Source organism: Gavialis gangeticus, unplaced genomic scaffold (genome assembly GCF_001723915.1).
Source record: "Gavialis gangeticus isolate Ggan-Ray unplaced genomic scaffold, GavGan_comp1, whole genome shotgun sequence".
Lineage (NCBI taxonomy): Eukaryota > Metazoa > Chordata > Crocodylia > Gavialidae > Gavialis > Gavialis gangeticus.
Window position 1 is genome coordinate 52890843 of NW_017728994.1, and position 26323 is coordinate 52917165.

Here is a 26323-nt window from a genome sequence, read left to right on the forward strand (position 1 = left end):
TGGCTGAGGGGTCGCACTCAGAGGGTGGTGGTGGATGGGTCAGGGGCAGGCACTGCTGGGGCGGGGGGCGGGATGGAGCTGCTGGTAGCTCGTGTGGAGTATGGCAGGCAGCTTCTTGCTGTGCGCACAGCCACAGGGGAGGCATGGGGGGCAGGATATGTGTGGGCTCAGGGGCAGGAGCTGTGCCAGCCTCTTCCCAGCGAGGGGGCTGGGCTGGGGCTGTGCTCGGGGCGAATGGGGGCAGGTTGGGCAGTGGCAGCGCTGGGAGGGTGCCTATGGGGAATTTTGGGGTGGCTATAGCCTACCTTGTGGCCCCCTCCCAGCACCACTGCCAGCTGCACCACCCCTGCCTGCCAGCCCTAAGTGCGGCCCTAGCCCAGCCCCAGCTGGAAAGAGGCCAGTGCAGCCCACAGCCCTCAGTAGCCCCACCCTACACCTGGATGACCCTACAGTTCCATCCCATGCCCCACCCCAGCTGGGCAGCACCTACACCTGCCCCTAACCCATCCCCACTTCCTCCCTCACTGTGGGGGCCTCAGTCTGTGCCCCCACCGCACAGACTTACTAGCTGGACACTGCTCTCCAAGCTACTGGACTGTATTCATGGCCACGTGCATGCTGTGGCTGCGCACAACATTTATCAGTGAAATTATCGGCTATATCAACCGAGAAAAGCTCCTGCTTCAGCTTCTGCTGTTAAATGGGAGATTATGGTTTGAAGGAAACAGAGAAGAAAGGAACATGAGTATACTAGTCCACTGAAGGATGTTCCTAAGCTGCCAGTGTGATATGGCTGTGAAGAAGCCTAATGCAGTTCTTAGTTGTATTAGGTGGGGTATTTTCAATAGAGACAGGGAAAGGTAACTAGCACTGAACAAAACATTGGTAAGACCCTATCTAGACTATTGTTGCAATTCTGGTCATTTACATTCATGAAAAGGTGGAATCATATTGGAAGAGCCACTCGAAGTTTAGGGGAATGTAGAACTTGCCTTATGGGAGGAGCTTGAAAGAACTTGGCACATTTTAGGTTAGCAAAATTTAAATTGAGATTTAATCCAGCAAGTGTATTTTAAAAGAATGTATTGGGGAAAGAAAAGAGCTAGATAAGGCAAAGAACAATATTGGACACACATTGGCTGCAAGTACATTTAGACTGAAAGCTGAAAGAGGTATCTAATCAACAGAATAAAGGTTTAACCACTACAAGTCTTAGAATGGTTTTTTGGAAAAAGTAGTAGGTGCAGAAGTCTGAATTGTTTCACGATGAAGTTTGACAGGTTTATGGAAGAAAGATCCTACCAGAACAGGGCAGTAAAACCTTTGAGCAGAAACCAAACATGTGATATGTTGTTTCTGTTGTGTGACCCCTATGAGCAAGTTGCAAGAACTTGATTTTGAAGTGGGTTGCTTGAATATGTGGAAAGTATCTTGTAATCTTCAATTTTGGGGCTTCTGCTGGTCACCTGGAATTGCTAGAACTTTCTTGAAAAGCATTGTTTGGTTTTTAGATGTTTGATCTCCCCCAGCTTCCTCTGAAATACTGAACTGTGGCCATGGCTAGACTGGGGAATTTGGTTTTAGTTAGCTGGTGCTCCTAACAATGCTGAGCAACCTCTCAGTTGCCTGTCTGGCTGATCTTGTTCATGTGCTCAGGATTAAATTGATTGCTTTTGGAGAAATGGTAACTTACGAATGCAGGGTACTGGGTTTGCTGGCTGGGTTGGTCCTTTTTAGTCATGTCTTCCTATTTTTAAGCTTAGTTTTCAATGCTGTTTTGGGCTTCATCTTGTTGTGAATATGTAGTGATGAATACACTTATTTCATTTTTTTCACATTTTGTATCTTCAGCTTTCCTCTAATGGATGAATAATGAGGTTGCATTGTTCCAGTTTCTTTAATAGAAACAAAAATGCAGAAAAAAATCTATCAATGGCACATGTATCTTGTGTTAAATAAAACACATGCTTTTATTTGTATAGGAAATAGAACGACAGGTTCGAGAACTAAAAACAAAGATTTCAGCAATGAAAGAAGAAAAGGAACAACTTAGTGCTGAAAGACAGGAGCAGATTAAACAGAGGACTAAACTGGAGCTTAAAGCTAAAGACTTGCAAGACGAGCTGGCTGGCAACAGTGAACAAAGGGTAAGCACTTTATTTTGTGAGGATCTCAAAAGTGGGGTGTGCATGTAGTCTGAGCAGTAATGTACCATGAGGCATCTGCTTTTAAGGCTGCAAGCTTTAATTACACTGTTAGTACTTCAGGACACAGGACTCTTGTTTCTGTGAAGTGCCTAACACATTTCTTTGTGCTGTAGAACAATAGCAAAACTCCTCCATTTTGATCAATTATATCATTGCCTCCTGGCTGAAAAATCAACCAGCTGTAGCTGTCCTTCCTCTGCTTCAGTTGTTTGCATGTTAAAGAGACCATTGCAATTCAGACTCATTGAAGGGAGGTCCTTAGAACAGCCTTGAGTTGCACTCAGCTCTTTGACCTGCACTCATTTGTTACTAATCTAAGAGCGCCGTGGCCTTTCAAGAATAATGTGTATAGTCCCGTTCCCCCCAACTTAAAACACCCATTTCCAGCATGGGCAGCCATTTATATTGAGCAAATAATGCTAGTTGTTTGTCATCTCTTGTAGATCTAAACAGTGACAGTATATCTTATGTGTAACTTTGTGAAGATTCAGCTGTTGTGAATCTCAGTTCTAATATCAGCTGTGGCTTTACCAAATACTTCATTTAGCAGGCATATAGCTATTAGCCCAGTAGGACTGCTCCAAGCATTGGAGACCACATGCAAGCCTTCTCCTTGCCGTTCCAGAGACAGGCAAGCAAAGGCAGCTTGCAATTTCATAATTACAAATGTATTTTAGAAATGCTGTTGTGCTCAATGATGTTGGAATAGACATTAAACATTACCTTGCTTTACTTTCAGAAAAGGCTGTTAAAGGAAAGACAGAAGCTTCTTGAAAAAATTGAGGAGAAACAGAAGGAACTAGCAGAAACAGAACCCAAATTCAACAGTGTAAAAGAGAAGGAAGAACGAGGAATTGCTAGGTCTGTGGCTCCATATGAAGAATGAAAGCACGTTAAAAGGAGCAAAGGGTGCTGTCAGCACCATTTGCTCAAAATGGATCCTTTTCTATGGCAGCAATAAAGTGATAGAAAATACATTTGAGATGGCTGCTTTTGCCAAAAAAAAATAGAATCCATAATCATTCACTATATATGTACCATTCCCTATATGCGTATGTATCTAATGAATGATTATGGGTCAACAAAAATATTGCAGGGCCATATACATAGTATGTGTGTATTATGTATGTGGTCCTGCAATATTTTTGTTAACTCTGGCTTTGCCTTCTTGTTTGCTAAAATAACTGGTTCTTTCAAAGTTTTGTAATAACGTTCTTGAGAAGCCAATGTGGCTTTGTTATCTTAAGAATAAAAAGGAGGTATCTTTTTAGAAAAAGACAGACCTGATGAATTCATAGTTGGTCGGGTCAGAAGGAACCTGAGTAGATCATCAAGTCCGACCCCCTGCCATGGCAGGAAAAAGTACTGGGGTCAAACGACCCCAGCAAGGTGTTTGTCTAGCCTCCTCTTAAAGACCCCCAGGGTAGGAGCAAGCACCACTTCGCTTGCAAGTTGGTTCCATGTCCTAGCCACTCTGACGGTGAAGTCGCGCCTCCTGATATCAAGCCTAAATCTACCCTCTGCCAGCTTGTTACTGTTATTTCTAGTCACTCCTGGTTGTGCTCGGAGAAACAGGGACTCCCCCAGTGCCTGCTGGTCCCCTCTGACTAGTTTGTAACAGGCCACTAGATCCCCCCTCAGCCTTCTCTTGTGGAGGCTGAACAGGTTCAGGTCCTGTAGCCTCTCCTTGTAGGGCCTGCCCTGCTGCCCCCTGATCATGCGAGTGGTCCTCATCTGGACCCTCTCCATGTTGTCCGCACCCCTCCTGAAGTGCGGTGCCCAGAACTGGACACAGTACTCCAGCGGCAGCCTGACCAGTGCCGCATAGAGGGGGAGAATCACCTCCTTGGATGCATGACAAGGTGCGGTTGGCCTTTCTGACCACGTCCCTACACTACCGGCCCATGTTCATTTTGGCATCAGTAATGATTCAAAGATCCTTTTCTGCCTCTGCACTGACGAGAAGGGGGTTTCCCAGCCTGTAGGTATGGTGATGGTTCTTCCTCCCCAGGTGCAGCACCTTGCACTTGTCAGTGTTGAATCCCATCCTGTTCTCATCCGCTCACCCCTGTAACCTGTCTAGGTCTCATTGCAGCCTATTCCTCCCTGAATGAAAGAGTACTTTTGTTTTCGCTGTCATGCTTCAAAGAGCAACTACAAGAGAATAAATGAAAACTCAAAAAAGTAGTATCAGTGCGTCTCTACTGTGCCCCTACTTGTTTCCCTCCCCTTTTTATTAAGCTTTTCCTGGGACTATGGTACAGTTTTACAAAAATAATTTGGGTGTTCTTTTAATTAATTGACATTTGGTAACTATTTATAAATTTAATTGTATTCTTGGATGTTTTCTGAATTGAGTTAATTTACGAGAGTTCTTTCTTTTCCCTCTCAACTAGATTAGCTCAAGCTACCCAGGAAAGAACAGATCTTTATGCAAAACAAGGTCGTGGAAGTCAGTTTACCTCCAAGGAAGAAAGAGATAAGTGGATTAAAAAGGAACTGAAGTCTCTAGATCAGGCCATCAATGACAAGAAACGGCAGATTGCAGCTATCCACAAGGATTTAGAGGATACAGAGGCTAATAAAGAGAAGAATCTGGAGCAGTACAGTGTAAGGCATCCTGAGCTTCTTACTGTGTAGACATATTTTGAGAGAGGGGGAAAACAGTTGTCAGTAATTGGGTTTCTTTCAGTGAGTAATTATTTAATTTCCTTTTAGATATACGGGACAGAAAACTTTTCTTGCACTGGTCTCTAAAATATAGTATTATTAGGAATTCTTACTAAACAGTTTTCAAATATTGACTTTATCAATAAACATATTAGGGGCTTTTTGGGTCCCCTCTTTCTCCCTTTTACGATTCTTGAGGCAGTGAAATCAGTACTCAACCACCTCTTGTAAGGTAGCATGTCCATGCCTTTCTGTGTGCAGTAGGTTAAAGGGACTTTTGGTAAGTTGATGAAGTTTAGGCTTTAAGCATTGTAAAAATATTGTAGCAATATTGTCCTGAAATGTTTAAAACAAACAAAAAAACCCCACTGTCCTTCTGTTCACTCATTCCATGGGTTGAGGGAGCCCTTTCCTTTGTTCCAAGTTAAATAATTCCACGAACTTTAATGTAGGATTAGCATTTTGCATGATACTTCTTGATAGGAATCTGCTTCCATGTGCATGAAGAGAAGAATACTGCGCATGAACACTTGTCTAAAGCAGTCAAGGTTTTTTGGGTACATGTGATATCTTTTAGACCAACTAAATAGTTGGGAAAACTGTTCTTTGCAGGCTTTCAGGCACAAACATCCTTCTTCAGGCATATAGAGAGTCTGCTGGTGAACTGTGTCCTCTCCTGGGTAGAATAGAAGCCAAAAAAATGACTATAGCAGTGGTTCCTTGGACTCCAGGCACTCCTTCATAACTTTTTGTGACTTGAGTGGTACCCAGTTTCAAAAACTAATTTATATATTATAGTGTTTACCTTCTTGCAGAGGCGGTGGAGGATTGACCAGGCAGAGACAAGCCTGAAATTGTGCTTATGTGCTAAGCTTATCCATTTCTCTTCACACCTCAGTTATTTTCTCACACCTTCCCTTCAGAGGACCTGGCTGTAACCCATGGTGCTGTGGCATCCTGGTTGAGAATCACCAGTCTAGAGAAATTTGCCAGTAAAAGCAAAATAGCAGAATTGCAGAGGGATAGTTTGGGGGGCTGTAAACAGAGTTGGTTCTGATTATCCTGTCTTTTGACTCTGATGAAAGTAGGAGTGCCTTGGCCCGTTACACACATAACCCTTCCAGGCTGTATTGCTGCCCCTTTGCCAGTAGGTGGCCAGAGAGAGCCCCACAGATTGTTCTCTGAAATGAACCACAATTGCATTTAATTGCAGCTCATTTAACTCACTGACACACAATGATGTCCCAGGAAAAACTCTTAGCGCCTTCTTAATTTAGTACACTTTGCTGATACTGGAAGCAGAGACAAGTACATCAGTGCCTGTAGGATCTGGCAACAAAAGGCTTTCTACCAGGGAAAAGTGTAATGTCTGTGTATAACCCAAGTTGTATGTTCCTTTTGTGTGTGTTTGTGTACATAACTGTCACTGCAATATCAAAACAAAGATTCCATTTTAGATCCACATGTGGAAAAATTGGGTCCAGCTTCTCTAAAAGTAAATATCTGCCCAGAGTTCTTCATGTGTTGGGTATAGGGGTACTTTTTCTAGAAAGCTCAAGATAAAGCACTTGAAACAGAAAGGATCAAATGAAGCAATCTCATTCTTCGTTCACTGTTTGTCTTGTGGCTTTAGCCGTTTTGAAAGCATGTCACAGAGGCGTTGCTCTTCTTGTCTGAACCCATGGAGCTGTTCATCTGTAGAGTGGAATGTGCTCTGCAACTTCTTTATGGGATTTAGCAGTGGATGTTCTCCCTTTGTATATGTGAGCTCCAGCAAACAGCACGATCAAAATGCTGCTGGGGTGTTACACTTTTGCTTCCACAGGTTGTAATTAAAAAACACACGAACCCTGTTTTCAGCAGAGGAATGGGTCTGTCTTGTGATATCCAGCTGAAATACTGTACACATATTTTCAATCATGTTTATAATAATCATTTATAAGGAATGTTCCTGAATCTAGATTGAAAGAAAAAAAACCTGACAGCAGCTTTGATGGCCTTATACTGTCTATTTTATTAGAGTTTCAGATCCAGCTTAAACAGCTTATTTAATGGGTGTTGATTTTGCTGAACTGTGTTAGGTCCCACAGCATGTCAGAAGCAGCTGTATAAATGAAGAATTGCCTCTGACCAGTTATATGCCTGTGCAGGGAGTATGCCATTATGCTTAATGTGCTGACAGATGCTGTTCTTACCATCTCTGTTGTGTGATATATCTATCAAACTTAGTAGATATATATAAATGGTATATAAGAAATGGACAGCCTGATAAAATTTATGAACATAGTTGTACTGGAGAAGAACGTGTTCTGCCAGTATAAAAGATACTTTGGGGGAGAGCCAGTTGACTCTAGCAATATTCATTCTGGGCTGGTTAAATGAGGGAAGTGATACTGATTTCTGGCTGTTTGTCTGTACTAGCAGAGTTTTTACACCCAGTCAATAGCTCTTAAGCATCTATTTTCTCTGGAAGTAGGGGAAGAAGTCCTTAATAGGCTGGTTGTCAAAGGTGTCTTGTTCTTTTGGAGTTGTTAAATTTGTTTCAGGAAGATGGGTATGTGGGCAGGAGAGATCTAATTAAGGTGAAAGAATTGTGTAGTGTTTTTACAACATGGAGACATTTCAAAGAATCTGATCTAGAGGCTGAAAAGAGCCAAGGTAAAAACAAGAGGTATTTTAAGATCACAGATAATATTGGCAGCAATATGGAATAGACTTGTATCTATTGAAGTGATAAAACAGTGAAAGCCAATGGTCTCAGCTAGGGTCAGAAGAATGTCTACTGAGAAATACGTCCAGAGCACTGCTCTTGAGTAGCTGCTGTTAAGCTGGTACCAGCAACTCTCTATTGGAGAACTTGTGAGAATCATGACTGTAGTAACAATGTATTCTTACTGCAGTCTGGATGTTGCTGGCCCATTATTAATTTTGTATATGAAGGAACAGACTTCTAGGCAGGTGTCAGTGGTATTCTGGTATAATTCCACTACTTGGTGTAATTCATGATAGCTGTGAGCACGTTCCTGTCTATTTGCTAACTTCAAGAGGTGGCTGGAATGTCAAAATTGGCAGAATGAATCTTTCTTATTCTTTCTATATGGTTTTATTAACATCTGGTCTCTCCCACCTCTGAAGAGCTGTTGGCTGGCTTTTTTGCAATTTTAATGCAAACCATAGAAAAAGTTGTGAACACTTCATTCATAATTTTTAAGTTGTTGTAATAATGTGGATAAGAATAGGAATGTGAACCTAAAGAGTTACAGCTTACAGACAATTATTTTCTTTTTTATGTGCATTAGAAATTGGACCAGGATCTTAATGAAGTGAAGGCTCGTGTTGAAGAACTGGACAGAAAATATTATGAAGTGAAAAACAAAAAAGATGAACTACAGAGTGAAAGAAAGTTAGTAACTCAGTAAAATGAGACTTAATTTTGTGTGTAAAGGGCTCCAGCTGTGAAGTTAATGTGGCATGGTTACCTAGGTATTTTGAAATTCATCTAAAGTTTAACCTTGTACATCTTTTTTTTTCTTTTAAGAAGCATTTAGTATTCTAGAAGAAGAGTTAACTTGGTTTGTATTAATTTTAAGAATTTTCTAATGATCAAGAGTTCTTAATAACATTAAGCTGACTTTAGTCTTGTTTTGCAGTTATCTGTGGAGAGAGGAGAATGCAGAACAACAAGCTCTAGCTGCAAAACGAGAGGACTTGGAAAAAAAACAGCAGCTTCTTAGAGCAGCAACAGGAAAGGTGCAAACTGATCAATCTTTTTAAAAAATTGGTAAATCTTAAAGGAAACATAATGCTTACTGCTGCAGATTTACAGTATTTGTGCTCAGATCAAGGTTGACAGCATATTTTATAAGCCCTATTTTTCAGATATTTGCAATCTGTCTTGGGGCATGGGAGCCACTACTGCAGGCCTGGCTGCTAAGCTGCTGTGTTACCAATTACCAATGGATCATGATTCACTCAGGGACCAGCTCAATACACAGGACTTAACTAGTGTAACCAGTTAATTGCACCTACAAAGCCAAACTAAGGACAGGAAAGAATCAGTGCAGACAGTCAACTGCCCCAAGACAGACACAGTCCCACAAGCACCCATGTCACAAGTTTTGCCTGTCAGCAGCTAGGGGTGCAGGGCCCCAGAACACCGCCTGCACCAATCTCCTCAACAGCTGGCAGGCGTTGTGGCCTCAGCAGGGGTGACCATCCCTGCAGCTGTCACCCCGCTGCACCTTAACACACAGTGTCACCCATCATGAATTTTGCTTGTCCTCAGCTTGAGGTGCAGTTCCCCCCAAACCCCTGCACCGATCTTCTTGAAACTTGTTAGGCTTTGTGGCCTCAGTAAGAGCTACCACCCCTGCAGTTTTGAACCCCCTGTGGTGTAACACATAGATGTGACAGGAGTTTTGCTTTGAAGAATTTGGGGTACAGTTCTCCCCAAACTCCTGCACCGATCTTCTTGAAACTTAGCAGGTTTCATGCTCTCAGCAGAGGCTACCAATCCTGTAAATTTCATCCAAATTGGACAAAAAACAAAGTTATAGATATTTCATTGATTTCCCCTATTATACCCTATGGCTGGATCTCCGAGGCGGCTCCAAAACTTCGGAGCCGCTTTGGCCAGATCGAGACAGAAACGCGGTCCAGAGCTCTGGATTGGATCACTGCCATCCAAAGGAGCCAGATCCAAAGCTAGATAAGATTGCTGCCAACTCACACAGGCCTACCTGCAACCTCTAGAAGAAGTAGCTTGACAAACTCAAAATCAAAGCAGAAAGTTCATAAATTGTTATCAGTTTGTATTTTAAGTTGGCCTTTTTACTTGTCACAGATGTTCTAAAGCGGGGGTGCTCAGCCACTCATACCATGTCATTTGGCCTGCAGGGCTCCCCACATCCCAGCCCTGCATGCTAGGTTGGGCATGTGGGGATGGCACAAGGCCCAGTTCTGCAACGGGGACTGAACCTGACCAATGCGGGGGGAGGGTCCCATACCACTCATCTGGCCCATGGGGCCAAAAGGATGAGCACCACTGTTCTAAAGCAAAAGCTGGGATTTAAAGTTTTTCCTAGCTTATATAATCCCTGAGGTCTCATAACAACATCTGTTATGTCTTAATATGGCAGGCAATTCTAAATGGTATAGACAGCATAAATAAGGTTTTGGAGCACTTCCGTCGAAAAGGCATAAACCAGCATGTTCTAAATGGCTATCATGGAATTGTTATGAATAACTTTGAGTGCGAACCTGCTTTCTACACTTGTGTTGAAGTTACTGCGGGGAACAGGTAATAACTAAATAATATTTAGTGTTCTGAACCTTTTAAAAATTCTCTTTCAGTTGGAGTGGACAAGATTGGAGGTACTGTGTTCTGTATGCCAGAATACAGTTATTGGCACAAACTTGCCACAGGACAGTTTATTCTTTTGAGGCCCACATTGTGCCTTTTGTCCACGCTAGTTGCATATGGATAAAATAAGCAAACTTCCAGAAGGCCAAAAAGACACCGAAAAGGACTCTACCCTGTTGATATCCCCTCTTCTCAGTTTTCCCCTTTAGAAAAATCCTTGTGATATGCCCAAAAGATCAATAGGCTTGGTCTTTGAGCAAATCCTGGAGCAAATTCAAAACTCAGGAGTTTCTTGGGGGGTTTCAGTGAATGCTGTCTGTAGTCAATTTGCCTGAACACTCTGGGAAAATTTCAACTGTAGAAAGGGTGGTCTCTTTGATATCTAGGCTTGAAACCATCAAGAGTTATCATTTGAATGATGTCTTAAGCATTCTGAGTAGGCTCAAGTAGAGTATGTTGCAGTTACTTCAGTCCAGAGATGATAATGACATTAATATCTGTAGAATTCCACATTGAAAGGTCACAAACCTTTAGCCATGCACAGCAATCAAAACAGTTACCTTTTCTGAATCCAAATACATAGCTTTAAAGAAATATGGTTGGTACCATCACCTTTGTTGCACTTTATTTTCATTAAGTACAATGGGATATTATGTTCAATGTATTAAATCAACTGAGTTGTATTTAATAGGCAGAAATCAACTACTCCGTAGTTTGCAAGTAGTACCTTTTGGGCTCCCCTTAATTGCTTTTGGCAATTGGTGCCACATGGAAAATACTGCAATTACTCTTTTATTAGATGCCTGTATGTTGTTTGTTTGGAACGGAAGGATTTAGTTGTGCCTAGATATGATACCATGTTTGTACAGCCTCTTTTGTTTATAAAGCTATACAGAAGAGCAAGGTAGATTAAATAGCCTTGCTTTTTTAAGGCTGAAACTGCAATATGCAGCAGATTGCAGGGTACTTTAGTGGCAACTATAAATTGGGGGGTACCTTAATCTGTAATCTAAATGATATTGTGTGATCTGTTCTAAATGATATTAAATGAGAAACACTTACAGGAGGGGTAGAAGTTCCTACAACTAATAATTATTTATTGTTATTAATAGAAGTTTCATAGGTTTTAGAACCATGAAAACTTGTGTTTTCTGAGGCACGCTGATACTGGAAACTATAGAGAAAATAGAATGTAGTGTTGTTTACATTTTGCACACTTCCATTCCTGATGGAAAATAGTGATGATTTTGATATAACCAACTCTTGGTTATTTCTTTGTTAAACAAGGTTATTTTATCACATTGTGGATTCTGATGAAGTCAGTACAAAGATTTTAATGGAGTTTAATAAAATGAACCTTCCTGGAGAAGTAACTTTTCTGCCTCTTAACAAGCTGGACGTCAGAGATACTGCTTACCCTGAGACGAATGTGAGTCATTATATTTATGTCAGTGATTCCTATCCCCCAGTGAAGTATTTAGATTTATGTTGTTATTTAAACTACAGATGCTGTTTATTACTCATTGGGTGCATCTACACATCACCCTACAGTGATGCAGTATGGCAGTGTGCAACATACTACGGCGATGTAGTGATCACATGGGTCTACACGTGATCGCCAGCTGCATTGCCATAGCGGTGTGCTCCCCAATTATAGTGTGCTGCTACAGTGATGTAGCAGCAGAATCTAACTGCACCGCACTTATGGCACGGTAACCACCAACACTGCACCTTTTGGAAGTACTAAAGCACAGTGCTGTAGCAGCATTGCCGTACGGCAACGTGTAGATGCAGCTGCCTTGTTTTATTATTCGTTGTTTTCAGAGTTGCGTATTAATGCTTCTGTATTATGTCACGATATGATATCCCAGATCATCTTATGTTAAGAAGTTATAATAACAGATATAATGACGTAATATTTTTGCTGAAAAAATACACGCATAGTTAAACGCGCTACAGCAGCCTGATCCTGTTCCTGTTAGTCATTGACAGATCTTCTGTTTGCTTCAATGAAAGTAGGAACAAGCTCTCAGTCTGGGCCTTCAAGACTTTAAGAATTGTTTACACCTAAACTGCATGTGCAGAATTTCTGGTTTATCTTGAAAATGTTTAATATGCCTACTGCCTTAATTGTTTATATAAAAGTGACCATGTGCATCATCCATAATGTATACACAATCAGAGGTATTATAAATATAACTTATGATGGCGCACACAATTTGACTCAAGTTCTAAAAGCTCTTTGCCTGTGAAGTATACATTGTGTGTTAATTTTCTGTATAAGTTCTAATGCTTTATTTCCTTAAATTAAAAAATACAGAAGGTCTTAATATAAATTAGCAGGCCTTACTAAAAATTGGAGGGCAAAGTTTATTTAAAACTTTAGGTATTTTAACATTTTTCACTTGCAGTTGCCCTGTACATGAGTGCAGTGCTTTAATATCTGTGCCCTATGAGTTCAGCCTGTTGTTGATATCGTACTATTTTTGTTGATATGACTGCTACATTTTCAGGATGCTATTCCTATGATCAGTAAACTGAGATACAATCCAAGATTTGACAAAGCCTTCAAACATGTTTTTGGAAAGACTCTAATCTGTCGTAGCATGGAGGTATCCACCCAGTTGGCTAGAGCTTTCACTATGGATTGTATTACTTTGGAAGGTATGTACAGAATCATAAAAATTATGTTGTAGTAGGAAAATAAGGCCACTAGGGATTAAGGTTCTTTGAAGATAGTTTATTATTGTCCTAGTTTTCTTTGTAAAACCTGATAATTTAGTAACTGACCTGGTAAGCAAGGTTAGACAAACTAAATGTCAGTACAGCTATGATGTCAAAGTACAAAATCCTTCTGTAAGTTCCTTAAGCTTTTTGTGACTTGAGGTGTTAAGTCAGTAGGAGTCTCTTCCCATCCTAGAGGCTTACCAAGTGGATTAGATTTGTATCCAAATTTGTATTCATCTTAGCCAGTGTCTGTCCCTAAGGTATTGAGAGCTGATGCTACTAGAATTAAAACACCTCCCATGGCATGAAGGGCAAGTTGAGTACTTCAGCATACCAGTAGCACATTTGTGCAGTATTGCTGCCTTGACTAGGCATCTTCCTGTTTTGGGAAAGCAGTTTCCCTAGTAGTCATTCTGCTACTTCTGTTCCCTTTGCAATATTTCTCAAAATTGCTCCTTTATAGCAGTAGCTTCCAACATTCTTGGACTGGAGGCATGCCCCTGGAGTCTTGGCATCTGGCCATAAATTTTGTGAATTGAGTGGCACCCACTTTCAAAAATTGATTTATGTATTTTATAGGACTTTACTACTGAGAGGGTCCAGAGGAGGGCCACTCGTATGATCAAGGGACAGCAGGGTAGGTCCTATGAGGAAAGGTTGCGGGACCTGAACCTGTTCAGCCTTCAAAAGAGAAGGCTGAGGGGGGATCTTGTGGCCTGTTATAAACTGGTTAGGGGGGATCAGCAGGCGCTGGGGGAGTCCCTGTTCCCCCGAGCGCCGCAAGGAGTGACCAGGAACAATGGTCACAAGCTGGCGGAGGGAAGGTTTAAGTTGGACATCAGGAGGCGCTACTTCACGGTCAGGGCGGCTAGGGTCTGGAACCAGCTTCCAAGTGAGGTGGTGCAGGCTCCCACCCTGGGGGTTTTTAAGAGGAGGTTGGATGACCACATTACTGGGGTCGTTTGACCCCAGTACTCTTTCCTGCCATGGCAGGGGGTCGGACTAGATGATCTGCTCAGGTCCCTTCCAACCCTAGAAACTATGTAACTATGAAACCTTGCAGAAGGGCTGGGCAGTTTGGGTGGGGTGGCATCCAGATGGGGACAAGCCCAAACCTGAGCTTTTATCAGCTTCTCTCCTCACACTTTGTGGCACCCTTCAATGGCTCTGGCGGCACCCCAGGGTGCCACGGCACCCTAGCTAAGAATCACTTCCCATGCTCAAGAGAATAAGAGCTAATTAGTATCTGCAGTTCTCTGGTTCTTTATTTGCAAACAGTCGTACCACAACTTTTCCTTCTGTTTTCCAGAGTTTATTTTTAATGGCTTTTTAGGTTGAGAGAACCAAAGGGTTGCTCAGCCCACAGTCCGTTCTATAAACAGGAATCTAAATGTTAGGAACCTGGCCTTGCATGGCTCACATAAACTCCGCATCAGCAGAGTTGTAGCATACATATGCGCAGATTGTTAGGCAGAGGCAGCTCTCAGAATCACAGTTTGTGGCAGATTAATTTAAGTTAGGCTTGGCAATCTGTGGGTAAAATTTGAATTGAGATGGCAATTAAGAGATAGCAATTACATGTAAAGAATTAAGTTGGAAGACTTGGTACAAAGCATGAGCTCTAAAAACAAATTTTAGTTCAAGTTTTTGGGGGGTTTTGTTTGTTTTTTTAAAGGAGAGATTTAAGCTAACAAAACCAGTTGAATTGGTTACCACTGAGAAGGTAGTAGGGACCTGCTTACCTCGAGCAATTTAAATCCATTTTTGAAAACAATACCAAAAAACCCCACAATATGACTTCAGCATGTGAAATTTAATTATAAATGTTAAGTGCCCATCTCTGTTGAATCGTATAGAATCTCTATAGAAAAATTAGCAGTAGTTAAAATATAAGCATAATCACGACTTTTTGTAGGAACAGCTTTAAACGTTATTAATGTGGGCATGTACTACACAGTTCCATTTAATTTTGTTACCTTTCTAGGTGATCAAGTCAGCCATCGTGGTGCTTTAACTGGAGGTTATTATGATACAAGAAAGTCTCGACTTGAACTCCAAAAAGATGTTAGAAAGGCAGAAGAAGAACTTGGTGAACTTGAGGCAAAACTTAATGAAAATTTGCGCAGAAACATTGAAAATATCCTTTTTGACATTTGTTCATGTTTTTGGGAAATATTGCATGATAACATGACTATTTGACAATGAAGATGATGAGGGAGAAATAAGTTGTGCGGATATGTTGTGTTAGGAGTCGGCTGGTAAGTGGTGTATCACTGTTTATTTGGTCCCCATAGTAGCCATTTGTATAGAGCAAGGGTTAAAGTAGGAAATAAATTCAGCACAGTACAACTCACGAGGAATACCTTCTTAATAAATTTGTGTACCAGATTAATAGAGGTTTGTATTGTTGGAGACATGAATTTCTAGTATAGCACAAAAAATTCTTGGCTATATTAATGGAAAATCATAGTATGGATAGTGCTAATAAATTAATAGATATTCTTAAGTGATTTAATTGTCAGTGACCAAGAGGTAACAAGGTGTTTATAAATTATACTTTAGAACAATATTTAAAATGTACCATTTATGACAGATGTGATTTTCTAGTTTATAAATCATTTCTTCATTTTTATACACTATATAAATTATAATTGAGAAAAGAATATTATATAGTGCAGAATTTCATGTACCATGGTTTATGTATTTGGGATTAAGGACAAACTGGTTCAATCAGTTATAGTCTTTCAGAAAATATTATGTTTCTAAAGTATTGAGACTGGGTGGGGGAGTTCAGCTTCTTAAAATTGTTGCCATTTAGTGCAGCCCAGATTTAATTGTGAGAATTCTCAGTGTTTACAAATTTTTAAGTGAATTTGTTTTTCATAATTTCTGCTTTTCATGGTTATGTTTTTTCTCATAGAATAGGATATAGCTGTAGCAAGACACTGTAAATTGAAAGTAGTCTGTATTTGAATAGGTGTGATGTATCATATTTACTCAATTCCAAGGCTGAAGACAGCTTTTCCCTATTCAGCGAGGAGGGGAAAAAAAGCCTCAATTGACCAGCAGCTATCAGACGGCTCTAGCTCTGAGGAGGGCCAGCCGCAGCTGGGGAAGACGATCAGCAGCTTGCAGGGAGGAAACTTAAGTGGCTGCTCCCTGCCTGGCTCCATTCTCCTAGTGTCCCTCCCTCACAGGGAGCAAAAATCTGTGTGCTGCTGATGGTGAGCTAGGCCCATAATCGCTACAAGATTGTCCTGTGCTAGATTTTTAATATCAGTGTAGTTTTGTCCTACGTTATGGGATTCTTTGTCCCATTATTTTACTTGTGTATATGTCTGACTCTGAGAAGTAGCCCAATTCTTCCTTTAATCCTTCCAATTTCTTTATACCTCTCTTGTGTTGCTTTAAATATCTGTCAAAGAAAAACATTTTGTTTACTCATAAATTAAGTATAAAATTGGGTAGCTGGTAACTTTGCATGTGTGGTACTTTTTATAGAATAGTAGCAAGGGAAATATTACAGTTGGACAGCGTCTGTGTTTTAAAAAATAAGAACATTTAAGTGATTTTTTTCTAAATTCCTCATTAAATAGCTTTTGTAAACCTTAAGCTCTGTAGTCGTGACAAAACAGCTGTTTTATAAGCCTGCAAATTATACCCTTCTCAGATTGTTGACTAATATATCAAATAAAGCGTTGCCAAGCTGTCTCACTATATGGCAAAGTGCAGTGCAGTGCAAGTGACTAACATTGTTGATGTTGTAGCTACTGAAGAGAAATTCAAAAGAAATTAGTAAAACTTTTAAGGCAGAGTGAATCATGATGACTTATTCTTTCCATGTGTAAATAACACTTGTATGTGTGTAGCACCTTGTTGACATTAAAGCTTTTTAGTAATATTTTTTTTAAATAAATAATATGGAAGAAGCCTTTCATTACTTAAGGAGGTAGAAGGGGTCTCTTTTCTTGAAAATAAATGGTTGTCTTATTCGAAGCAATAGCATACTCCTATTGATGTCAGTGTGGGCAAGATTTCACCTCTACTCTAAAACAGAAGTGTCCAGCTGGCAGTCTGTGGGCCTCTTGCAGCCTGCATGTGGTTAAATTGTGCTTCATGGGGCTTGTCAGCACAGTTACTGGAGCTGCTGTTCTTGCATAGTCCCAGAATGCAAAAAGTGAATGCCATCACTGTTTGCCCTCCTACCTCTTGCCTGCTGTTTAAATTCAGGACCTTCAGGCACTACTGGTGGCAAGGGAAAAAGGAGGGAACAGCAGTGATTTTTTTTTTTTCCCCTCACCCGCCCCAGTCACTTAAGCAAAGTTAAAATTGGGGAGAACTTCACTGTCTGAACCTTGATCCAGAAGGGGATCGATCCCCTTGGAAACTTGGTTCTTGAGATTGGATTTTGTCAATTTCACGTTGTCTGAATTGGCTTAAATTTATTGTCAGGCATAGAACTGGATGAATAATGCCCTCCTCCTTTTTTGTACTGTACTAGGTACATTGATAGGACTTAAATAAGGTACTCTGATCTTTTTAATTTTTTTATTAAGAGTTAAGTGCATCTCTAGCTCTCTTGATTACAGGGCTACATATGCTGAAATGTCTTTCCTGGCGATGCTCTTGAAGTAATGTGTTGCACCTTAGAGGAAATGACGTAAACCAACTCAGATCGGTTTTCATTTAAGCTCTTCTGTTTAGCCTGAAGGCTTTGTGTAAGAGAGCAGCTGAATGGGACTGGTTCTGAAGTTGCAATGTGGACATTGTTGGTAGGGGGAGAGCAAATAGTGGGATAATCCCTTTAACAGCCTTGGGATAAAAATTGCCAAAAATTGAATTTAAAATTTGAGTAGAATTTTCCTTAGCACACTGTATGGATTAACAATGAAATTGACCAGCTGATGAACCAGATGCAACAGATTGAGACCCAGCAGAGAAAATTCAAAGCTTCCAGAGACAGTATCTTGTCAGAGATGAAAATGCTGAAAGAGAAGAGGCAGCAATCTGAAAAAACCTTTATGCCCAAGGTACGTATGTGTCTGATTGTGTCATAGTTATTGACATTTGCTTGGTTGGTATCAGTTTATTGTGGAGCAGAGAGTAGAGACTTGTTTCCTGTCACAATGAATGTAGTCTGGATAAACAAACACTAGAAAATGGAGATGTCCAGAGCACTAGGGGTGTTTATACACATACTTTTTTTGTCCTGCAATGTGCCGGAGATCTGCTGCTTTGGAGCAGACTCGATTAATCAAGACTGTTCCACATGTGAGCTGATGCCAACTGCTCTGTGCCGCGTGCAGTTGTACAAGTGGCGAAATGCACGTCAGCGTGCAGAAAATGGTGGCAGTGCACTTATGAACTGAAGCTCCTTCTATGTGTGTTAGTTCAAAAGTGCACCACCACCATTTTCTCAGTGCTGATTCACATTTTGCCACTTAACTGTAAGTATTGCAGTGCTGGGTACTTACATGTCTAAAAATAACCCTAATGACCAAAATGTGGATAATGTCATGCCACAGATACAAAAGGATATCAAAGGGACTGACATAATTTAAATTTTAATTTAAATTAAATTTTAATTTAAATAATTATTCATTTCTTTTATACTTGTGTTGGGGAAACCTTCAGCTGGAGAAGGTAGTATTCAAGGGAGACATCTGCTACATGTTACATATATTATGCCAGTTACTAGTAAATTGCACAGTAAATTTAGATAGGTCACATGTGCATAGTAATTATCATGCCATAAAAATGACTATCCAGCTATACAGCCAACCAGCTTCAAAGTTAGTGCTTGAAAATGTGTAACAACTCTATAGCTCATTTCTATGCAGCTTTAATCTGAACGTGTAGCAGGGCCCTTAGAAAAAGTACTAGTGGTCTGGCATAGCTGGGATATGATATTTGGACAGGTCTGTGGATTATTTATAGTTTTCGATAAAGCTGCCACCCTTGGATATACTTCATACAGGTAGGAAAAGACAGGTTTAGAGAAGTCTGGATGTTTATTTGAGAGATGGTTTCATCTAACATAATCTGATCTGTAGCAACGCAGCTTGCAAAGCTTGGAGGCAAGTCTACATGCCATGGAATCAACTCGGGAATCATTAAAAGCAGAACTTGGAACAGACTTGCTATCTCAGCTCAGCCTAGAGGATCAGAAACGTGTGGATGCTCTTAATGATGAGATTCGACAGTTACAACAAGTAAGGAGAAGTAAGAGGAAAATGTCATGATTCAAAATACAGAATATTTCTTACCTGAAGATGTGAATTCAATTATATGGGCTTTTTATTCTTGCATTATTCTTACGTTTTATTCTTGCATTATTCCTGGAAGAGTAGGGCACTGTCATTGATAATACACAGCTACATAGCTCTACAATCTTTGAGCTTCAGCAGGAGCATATTTGCCGTTTTATTTTATTTCGTTGCTATCTGTGCTCGCTCTATATTGTATGTCTCTTGTAAACGAACCTGTCAGACATCTAGACATTTGCCTTGTACTTATTCTTAAGAACAAGACAATACCTTTCTTTTCTGCAGTAGCAGTTAAATTTGACTTGTTCCTACACCGGTTTTTGCAGCAAGGAAGGATATATGAGAGGGCTCTTCCAGTAAAACCAGCATGGTCTGGAAAGGCAAATTTATTATTCAAAATATACAGAAGATCAATTTTTAATCCAGGTTATGGTATAGAGACACTAAGTTCTGATTTCATCTGGCCTTCTTTATGTGGAGAAATGGTTTGTTTTAAGGGTTTATGCTTTCAAGTTCTTTTGCTCTTTGCTGAGAACTGGAGTCTGATAAAGTAAGAGGGTCCAGAGGAGGGCCACCCACATGATCCGGGGACAACAGGGCAGACCCTGCAATGAGAGACTGCAGGACCTGAACCTGTTCAGCCTTCACAAGAGAAGGCTGAGGGGAGACCTGGTGACTGTCTATAAACTCACTAGGGAGGACCAGAAGGGTTTGGGAGAGATCTTGTTCCCCCTAGCACCCCCTGGCATAACAAGGAATAACGGCCACAAGTTTTTGGAGAGGAGGTTTAGATTAGACAACCATAAGAACTACTTCACAGTCAGGGCGGCTAGGAGCTGGAACTGACTTCCAAGGGAAGTGGTGCTGGTTTCTACCCTGGGGGTCTTTAAGAGGAGTCTTGATGCCTACCTGACTGGAGTCATTTGAGCCCAGTTTTTCTCCTGCTCAGGCGGGGGGTCGGACTTGAAGATCTACAAGGTCCCTTCCGACCCAGCTTCTATGATTCTATGAAAAAATGGCTTCAGTAGCCTTTTTTTTTTTTAACTATGGGTATGTTTGGTTTTATTTGCTCTATTTTAATTCTAGATAGTTGCATAAAGTAGTTATTCAATTTCTTAAATTAGTATTACGTAATAGAGCCATCATTCTTAAGAGTTTTGTATTAAATTTTCACTTGCTGTATTCTACAGACGTTTTCCCGTCAAAGAATAAGAACCTCTAAAGGGAGCTTTTGTTTCACGTGGTTAATATTCCTTCCTTGTTTTCAGGAAAACAGGCAGCTTCTGAATGAGAGGATAAAATTGGAAGGCATCATCACAAGAGTTGAAACTTACCTCAATGAAAATCTGAGAAAACGATTAGACCAAGTGGAACAAGTAAGATTTTTATTTTCTTAGATCCATTTTTATTTTTGCCTTTGGCTAGGTGTCCCTTTCCTGTTAAATAGGCATCAGTGCCCTGCAGAGGAGTTGTAACATTTGCATTGCCGCTATTTTTCTTCAACCAACCTGCAACATGAACTGTAAATCCTGTGATACAACTCGAAATACTTCTCAAATTTGTTGAAGCATGATCTACAGAGTGCTTACGTACATTGTTCCTCTGTGAGCTTAATTATACAAGGTCACACTAACATAACTACAGCAATGACCACGGAATCCCATTTTCTTTTTTTTTTTTTTTTTAAACCTACGTACACTTTACAGTTACTGTGTTTTATAATGCAGCTGGATACATGGGGCAAGACTTGTGGAAAATAGCGTGCATCTGCCACATGAATTTACTTGTATTTGATTTAGTTAGGCTTCACACACCATTAATTTTGTCCTGTAGGAGTTGAACGAGCTACGTGAAACAGAAGGGGGCACGGTTCTTACTGCCACAACGTCAGAACTAGAGGCTATCAACAAACGAGTGAAAGATACCCTGGCACGATCAGATGGTTGGTAATGTTATTTCTTTGAAAGCCTGTGTACAGTATTCATTTAGTTCAAGAATTGAGCCTAGTATGAGAACAAGTGGCATCTAATAACATTAAGACGAGAGTAAAACTACTAAAAGAACATTTTTACACTTTTTAAATTCGAGAGTTTGTTCTATGAGAGAATGCTGGGGCAGAGAATTTTGCAGGAACCAGAAAAGGTTTAAAATGCCAAGTTTCAATTATTGAAGATAAAAATGTGTAAGCAACATCCATAGTCATTCTTCAGGACATGCATCTCCTGCTAATTATTGGGCTTAGGATGAAGCCTTCCTTATAAGCATATTCTTGAATAATTTTTTGGTATTGACTCTTCTAACCTATTAATAGTGGCTGCTGTCAGACAAGATACTGCATGTGGATGGACCATGCATTTAATTTGTGGTTAGCAATCCTGGTCTTGGTTTCAGGCAAATCTGGTCTGTCTTGGGGCTTTGCATTAAGTTTGTGAAATTTAGATTTCTGTGGCTTTCATGCAGAAGTCTTTGGCTTAATTTGCTTTTCATGGTAGTAGTCTTGGTTTGCTAAACCAGTATGTTTCAAAATCATTTTTCCCCATAAAAGCTTCTAAAATAAAATGGCAGCAGAAAGTAGTCTTATGCTAAAACTTCATCAGTATAAGAATTGTTGCTTAGTAATTTAATTAAGTGCTCACTTTTTTTCTTTGAGTGTTATAAAGCATCTAAAATACTCTTTATTTCTTTAAAGCTTTATCTCACTGAAGTGTAGACTGCTTCCATTTTAAATATCTTTTCCTTGGTGGCTTTTACTGTTTCTTTGATAGATTGTTGCTTGGATAATTACTGATTTTTACACAGGCATATAAACTTACCATTTTGTTTTTATTCTTCTTAACATCTTAGATCTGGATAATTCAATTGACAAAACAGAAGCAGGGATTAAAGAACTTCAAAAAAGTATGGAGCGCTGGAAGAACATGGAGAAGGAACACATGGATGCCATTAACCATGACACGAAAGAACTTGAGAAGATGACTAACCGGCAAGGCATGCTTCTTAAGAAGAAAGAGGAATGCATGAAGAAGATCAGGGAGTTGGGCTCTCTTCCACAGGAGGCCTTTGAAAAATATCAGACATTGAGTTTAAAGCAGGTAATGTGTGTGCTTGGTCTAAAGACCGGAGTAAGAGAGGCCTTGCCACCCATCTTGAGTGTCAAACTGAAATAGAGCCGTAAGCCATCATGATGTGTTTAATGTTTTTTCCTCTTACAGTTATTCCGTAAGTTAGAACAATGCAACACAGAACTGAAAAAATACAGTCATGTCAATAAAAAAGCCTTGGACCAGTTTGTCAACTTCTCAGAACAGAAGGAAAAGTTGATAAAACGACAGGAGGAGCTGGATAGGGGCTACAAATCTATCATGGAGTTGATGAATGTGCTTGAACTCAGAAAATATGAAGCCATCCAACTGACTTTCAAACAGGTAACATTGGAAACCATTACAAAAAGATTGCGAAACCAGAAAAAATTGGTTTTTGTTTTGTGAAGTAGTAATTTTTATAGGAGGAAATAGATCTAGTCCTTGTGTGTTGGCAGTTACAATTGCAGTAAAAGGAGTGGAAGACAATATCTTCTTACCAGTGTGATTATGCAGTTTCTATTCTTAGAATAATGATGGCCTTAAACAAGTCAGTATTTTAAACGTAATTATGAATAGTGGAAGTGTCATTAATACTTTAAATTTGTGTATAAAAAAAAAAAAAATCATTCACCCCAGATTCATGGAGCACTTGAACACACCTAACGCACATACCTTGTGTAAGACTGTTCTGTAGAACAACCGTAGTATTAAACTCTGCCCAGCATAAGGATTTGCCTTTTATGATGGGCAAATCCTTTAATTCTCTTGGGATCTCATTGACATTTGCTTCTGATATGAACCTATTCGGGTATTGGGGGTTAGGCCTCACTTCAGCCAGTGCAAAGTGCTCTTGTTGCAGCTGTCCAAGACCTTGCTTAATTGAAATATAATATCAAATCTCTTGAGGTCAGTGTCTTTTCGTTAGCTATTTGGCTTTGGATTCTGGCCTAGAGAAGCAACAAGTATACCTTGTGACATTTGGTTGGTTGTGCATGTGATTTACTTTACAGTTACAAGGCATATCCCTTTCTGTAGATCTTCCAAGGAAGTTGTAGAATACAAAATAAGCCCCATTATTCTGCACTAAATTGTATGAATTATAAACTTGCTCTTTTGAATATGCTCTAACATACAAGCGTGTAACTGCTGTAAAGATAACATGTTACCATGAGGTAAAAACAGCTCTTTCTTTGAATAGAGATGAACTGAATTGCCACTGACTTTGTTTTCCAAGGTGTCAAAAAATTTCAGTGAAGTGTTCCAGAAGCTAGTACCTGGTGGCAAAGCCACACTGGTAATGAAGAAAGGAGATGTGGAAGGCAGTCAGTCCCAGGATGAGGGAGAAGGCAGCGCTGAGAGCGAGAGGGGATCTGGATCACAGAGTAGCGTGCCATCTGTCGACCAGTTCACTGGAGTTGGAATTCGGGTAAACCAGAATCTTTTCATTCAGTATCTTTTTAGTCTGTGCATTCAGTGTAGTTGTAAAAAATGAACTCTAGAAACTGAAGATACAAGGTGGTTGATCTCGATTCATTATAGTAGCATGTGATGCAGTGTGGTTAATACTTTAGAACTAACTCCATTCTGTGTCATTTTCTCAGGTGTCATTTACAGGAAAACAGGGTGAAATGAGAGAAATGCAGCAACTTTCAGGTGGACAGAAATCATTAGTGGCCCTAGCTCTGATTTTTGCTATCCAGAAATGTGATCCGGCTCCCTTTTACCTCTTTGATGAAATCGACCAAGCTCTAGATGCTCAGCACAGAAAGGCTGTTTCGGGTAAAGGCTTTGTTTTGTATTCTCTTTAGTAAAGAAGGTAATGTTCTGCTTCCCAATGCATATTGTTTCCTATTTTAAAAGGTATATGTCATTGCGTATAAGGAATACAGAAAACCAACTGTTTCTTCAGTTGTTATCTTTGAACCTTTCTAGAAATGTTTGCAAAATTAATAAGCGCTTTGTGTAGTACATGTGGTAGAGGTAATATCTTCTATTAGATCAGCTAGATTTTTAGAAAAAACAATGTTTATTTGAAAGCTTTTGGGCACAAACACCCTTCTTCAGGCATAGGAGAAAAGACTGTAAAAGTTCTCCTAGGTAGAAATGAAAGTTCATATTTCATAGGAGAGTTGAAGATGCAGTAAAATCTCCTGTTTGGAACAGTTCATTTCATGCAGATCAGGCTCAGAGAAAAGTTGGAATATTCTCTTTACCTCAAAGTTGTTTGGTGATACACAGGATGTAAAGTCATATTTCCTTCTGGTTATGGTGTTTCATATTTCACAGAAGACTAAAACGATGGAATGCTCTTTTGGGCGGGACACAGTGTTTAAAGGATTTGTTTAAAATATGCTGTAGGAACATTATTGTTTCTGAAATGGGCAAGTTACCTAAGGAAAAACAAACACTTCTTTGCAGTCTGCACATCTTACTATTAAAAGAACTGCCTAGTAAATCAGACCACCTTCCAGCATATGGGGTGATATGCCAAGTGATGGAATGTGTTGCCGTACATTGGATTTGCTGTTACAATTTGCAATGTAATTCAGATTTGTAGGGAGAGTATGTTGGTTCCCCAAAAAAAACACAACCCCCAAAATCCAGCAACTGCCTATCTGTTGCTTAACATGAACAGTGTCCTATGGTACTGAAAATATACCCGATTTAAAACTATTATTATTTTTCAGATATGATTATGGAACTAGCTGAACACGCCCAGTTCATTACAACAACTTTTAGGCCCGAACTTCTTGAGTCTGCTGACAAGTTCTACGGTGTAAAATTTAGAAACAAGGTAAATACTAAAACTAAAATTGTTGCTGGTATTAGAGAACAAATTGGGCTGTGAGTTTACCCAGTAGGTTAGAGACTGCTTTGAATTTTGTTCAACTGAAAGACAGGGAGGCACCACTGTCTAAAACATTTCTGTACCACCTTAGTAAAGTACAGGAAATGCTGTGGTGAGTCGGGCAGTACCTGCCTCATGGTGCATCTCGGGCACAGTACTGATGCAGTCTAGACCTGCACTGGGTGTCTAACAGATCAAGAACCACATCACAAAGTCACTGTATGATTAGGGAGTATTCTGCGATTGGCAGCCCCCACTTCCTTTGGGGCCAGAACCATGACTTGAACAGCAAGGTTTTATTTGTTCACATGTCTGTAAAGCATTCAGAACTGAGGTGTATTAGAGAGGCCTACATATTTAGTTCTGGCCATTGTCATGATTCCCTTCCTTGAAAAGATGGTAGAAACTGCAATTAGTGTAACCCTAATTTGCTGACATGTTATAGTTATTCATTTCTGATACCATTATATGCTCTGTTTTAAGACTCTGGGAGATTTCTTTTAATTAGTGTGTATTTGTTTGTTTCATCAGGTTAGTCATATTGATGTGATCACAGCAGAGATGGCCAAAGATTTTGTGGAAGATGATACCACTCATGGTTAAGTGGAAACATTGCCAGCTTGCTTGGAAGATGTGTATAGTGTGATGCCTACCCTAGGGAACTGTACATTACAATAGGAAATATTTAGTCATTGATAAAAATAGTTTTTGAACATACATTTTAACCAAGACCACCAGAAGACTATTAGTTTCAAAGGAGCTTGAGTGCCCATTTTGTTCTGTTGCTGTATTTTATAAGATAACTGTTAATGTTACATTTATACAGTACCCTGTAGTTCTTAAACTTTATCCCCACAAATCTTTTTGTAAAATGTCCTGTTGCTGTTTTAAAGCTTTTCAAAAAGTGTTAGCTATACCCTTACTGGCTATAATTTTTATCATTTATATTGCCTCATGTTTTTTTTAAATAGCTTCAATTAAACAATTGGTTTTATTGCTGTAATTCATATACATCGTGTTGTGCAGTTGTCTCTTTTTTTTTCTTCTTTGGACTGGTGGAAAGGGAATCTTCTAGAGTTAGGCATTTTATTAATCCCACATTTAGGAGCTAAAACAGAGCTCATTATTCTTTTCTTTTCTTTCTTTTTTTTTTTTTTTTT

General features: G+C 39.9%; 1 protein-coding gene across 1 annotated transcript in view; it reads left to right on the forward strand.

The window, feature by feature from the left end:
- SMC3 (structural maintenance of chromosomes 3) overlaps positions 1-26174 on the forward strand; it is a 54150-nt gene extending 27976 nt beyond the window's left edge. Inside the window, exons 11-29 of the mRNA XM_019502790.1 lie at positions 1983-2147; positions 2947-3068; positions 4604-4817; positions 8177-8280; positions 8528-8627; positions 10016-10176; positions 11527-11668; positions 12753-12903; positions 14951-15103; positions 17845-17996; positions 19020-19178; positions 20501-20608; positions 21066-21174; positions 22077-22324; positions 22445-22657; positions 23550-23741; positions 23917-24094; positions 25003-25109; positions 25695-26174. Coding sequence (XP_019358335.1) covers positions 1983-2147; positions 2947-3068; positions 4604-4817; positions 8177-8280; positions 8528-8627; positions 10016-10176; positions 11527-11668; positions 12753-12903; positions 14951-15103; positions 17845-17996; positions 19020-19178; positions 20501-20608; positions 21066-21174; positions 22077-22324; positions 22445-22657; positions 23550-23741; positions 23917-24094; positions 25003-25109; positions 25695-25766 — 2850 coding nt within the window. The 3' untranslated portion in view covers positions 25767-26174. The remainder of the gene's footprint in view (positions 1-1982; positions 2148-2946; positions 3069-4603; positions 4818-8176; positions 8281-8527; positions 8628-10015; positions 10177-11526; positions 11669-12752; positions 12904-14950; positions 15104-17844; positions 17997-19019; positions 19179-20500; positions 20609-21065; positions 21175-22076; positions 22325-22444; positions 22658-23549; positions 23742-23916; positions 24095-25002; positions 25110-25694) is intronic.
- The last annotated feature ends 149 nt before the right edge of the window (positions 26175-26323 follow it).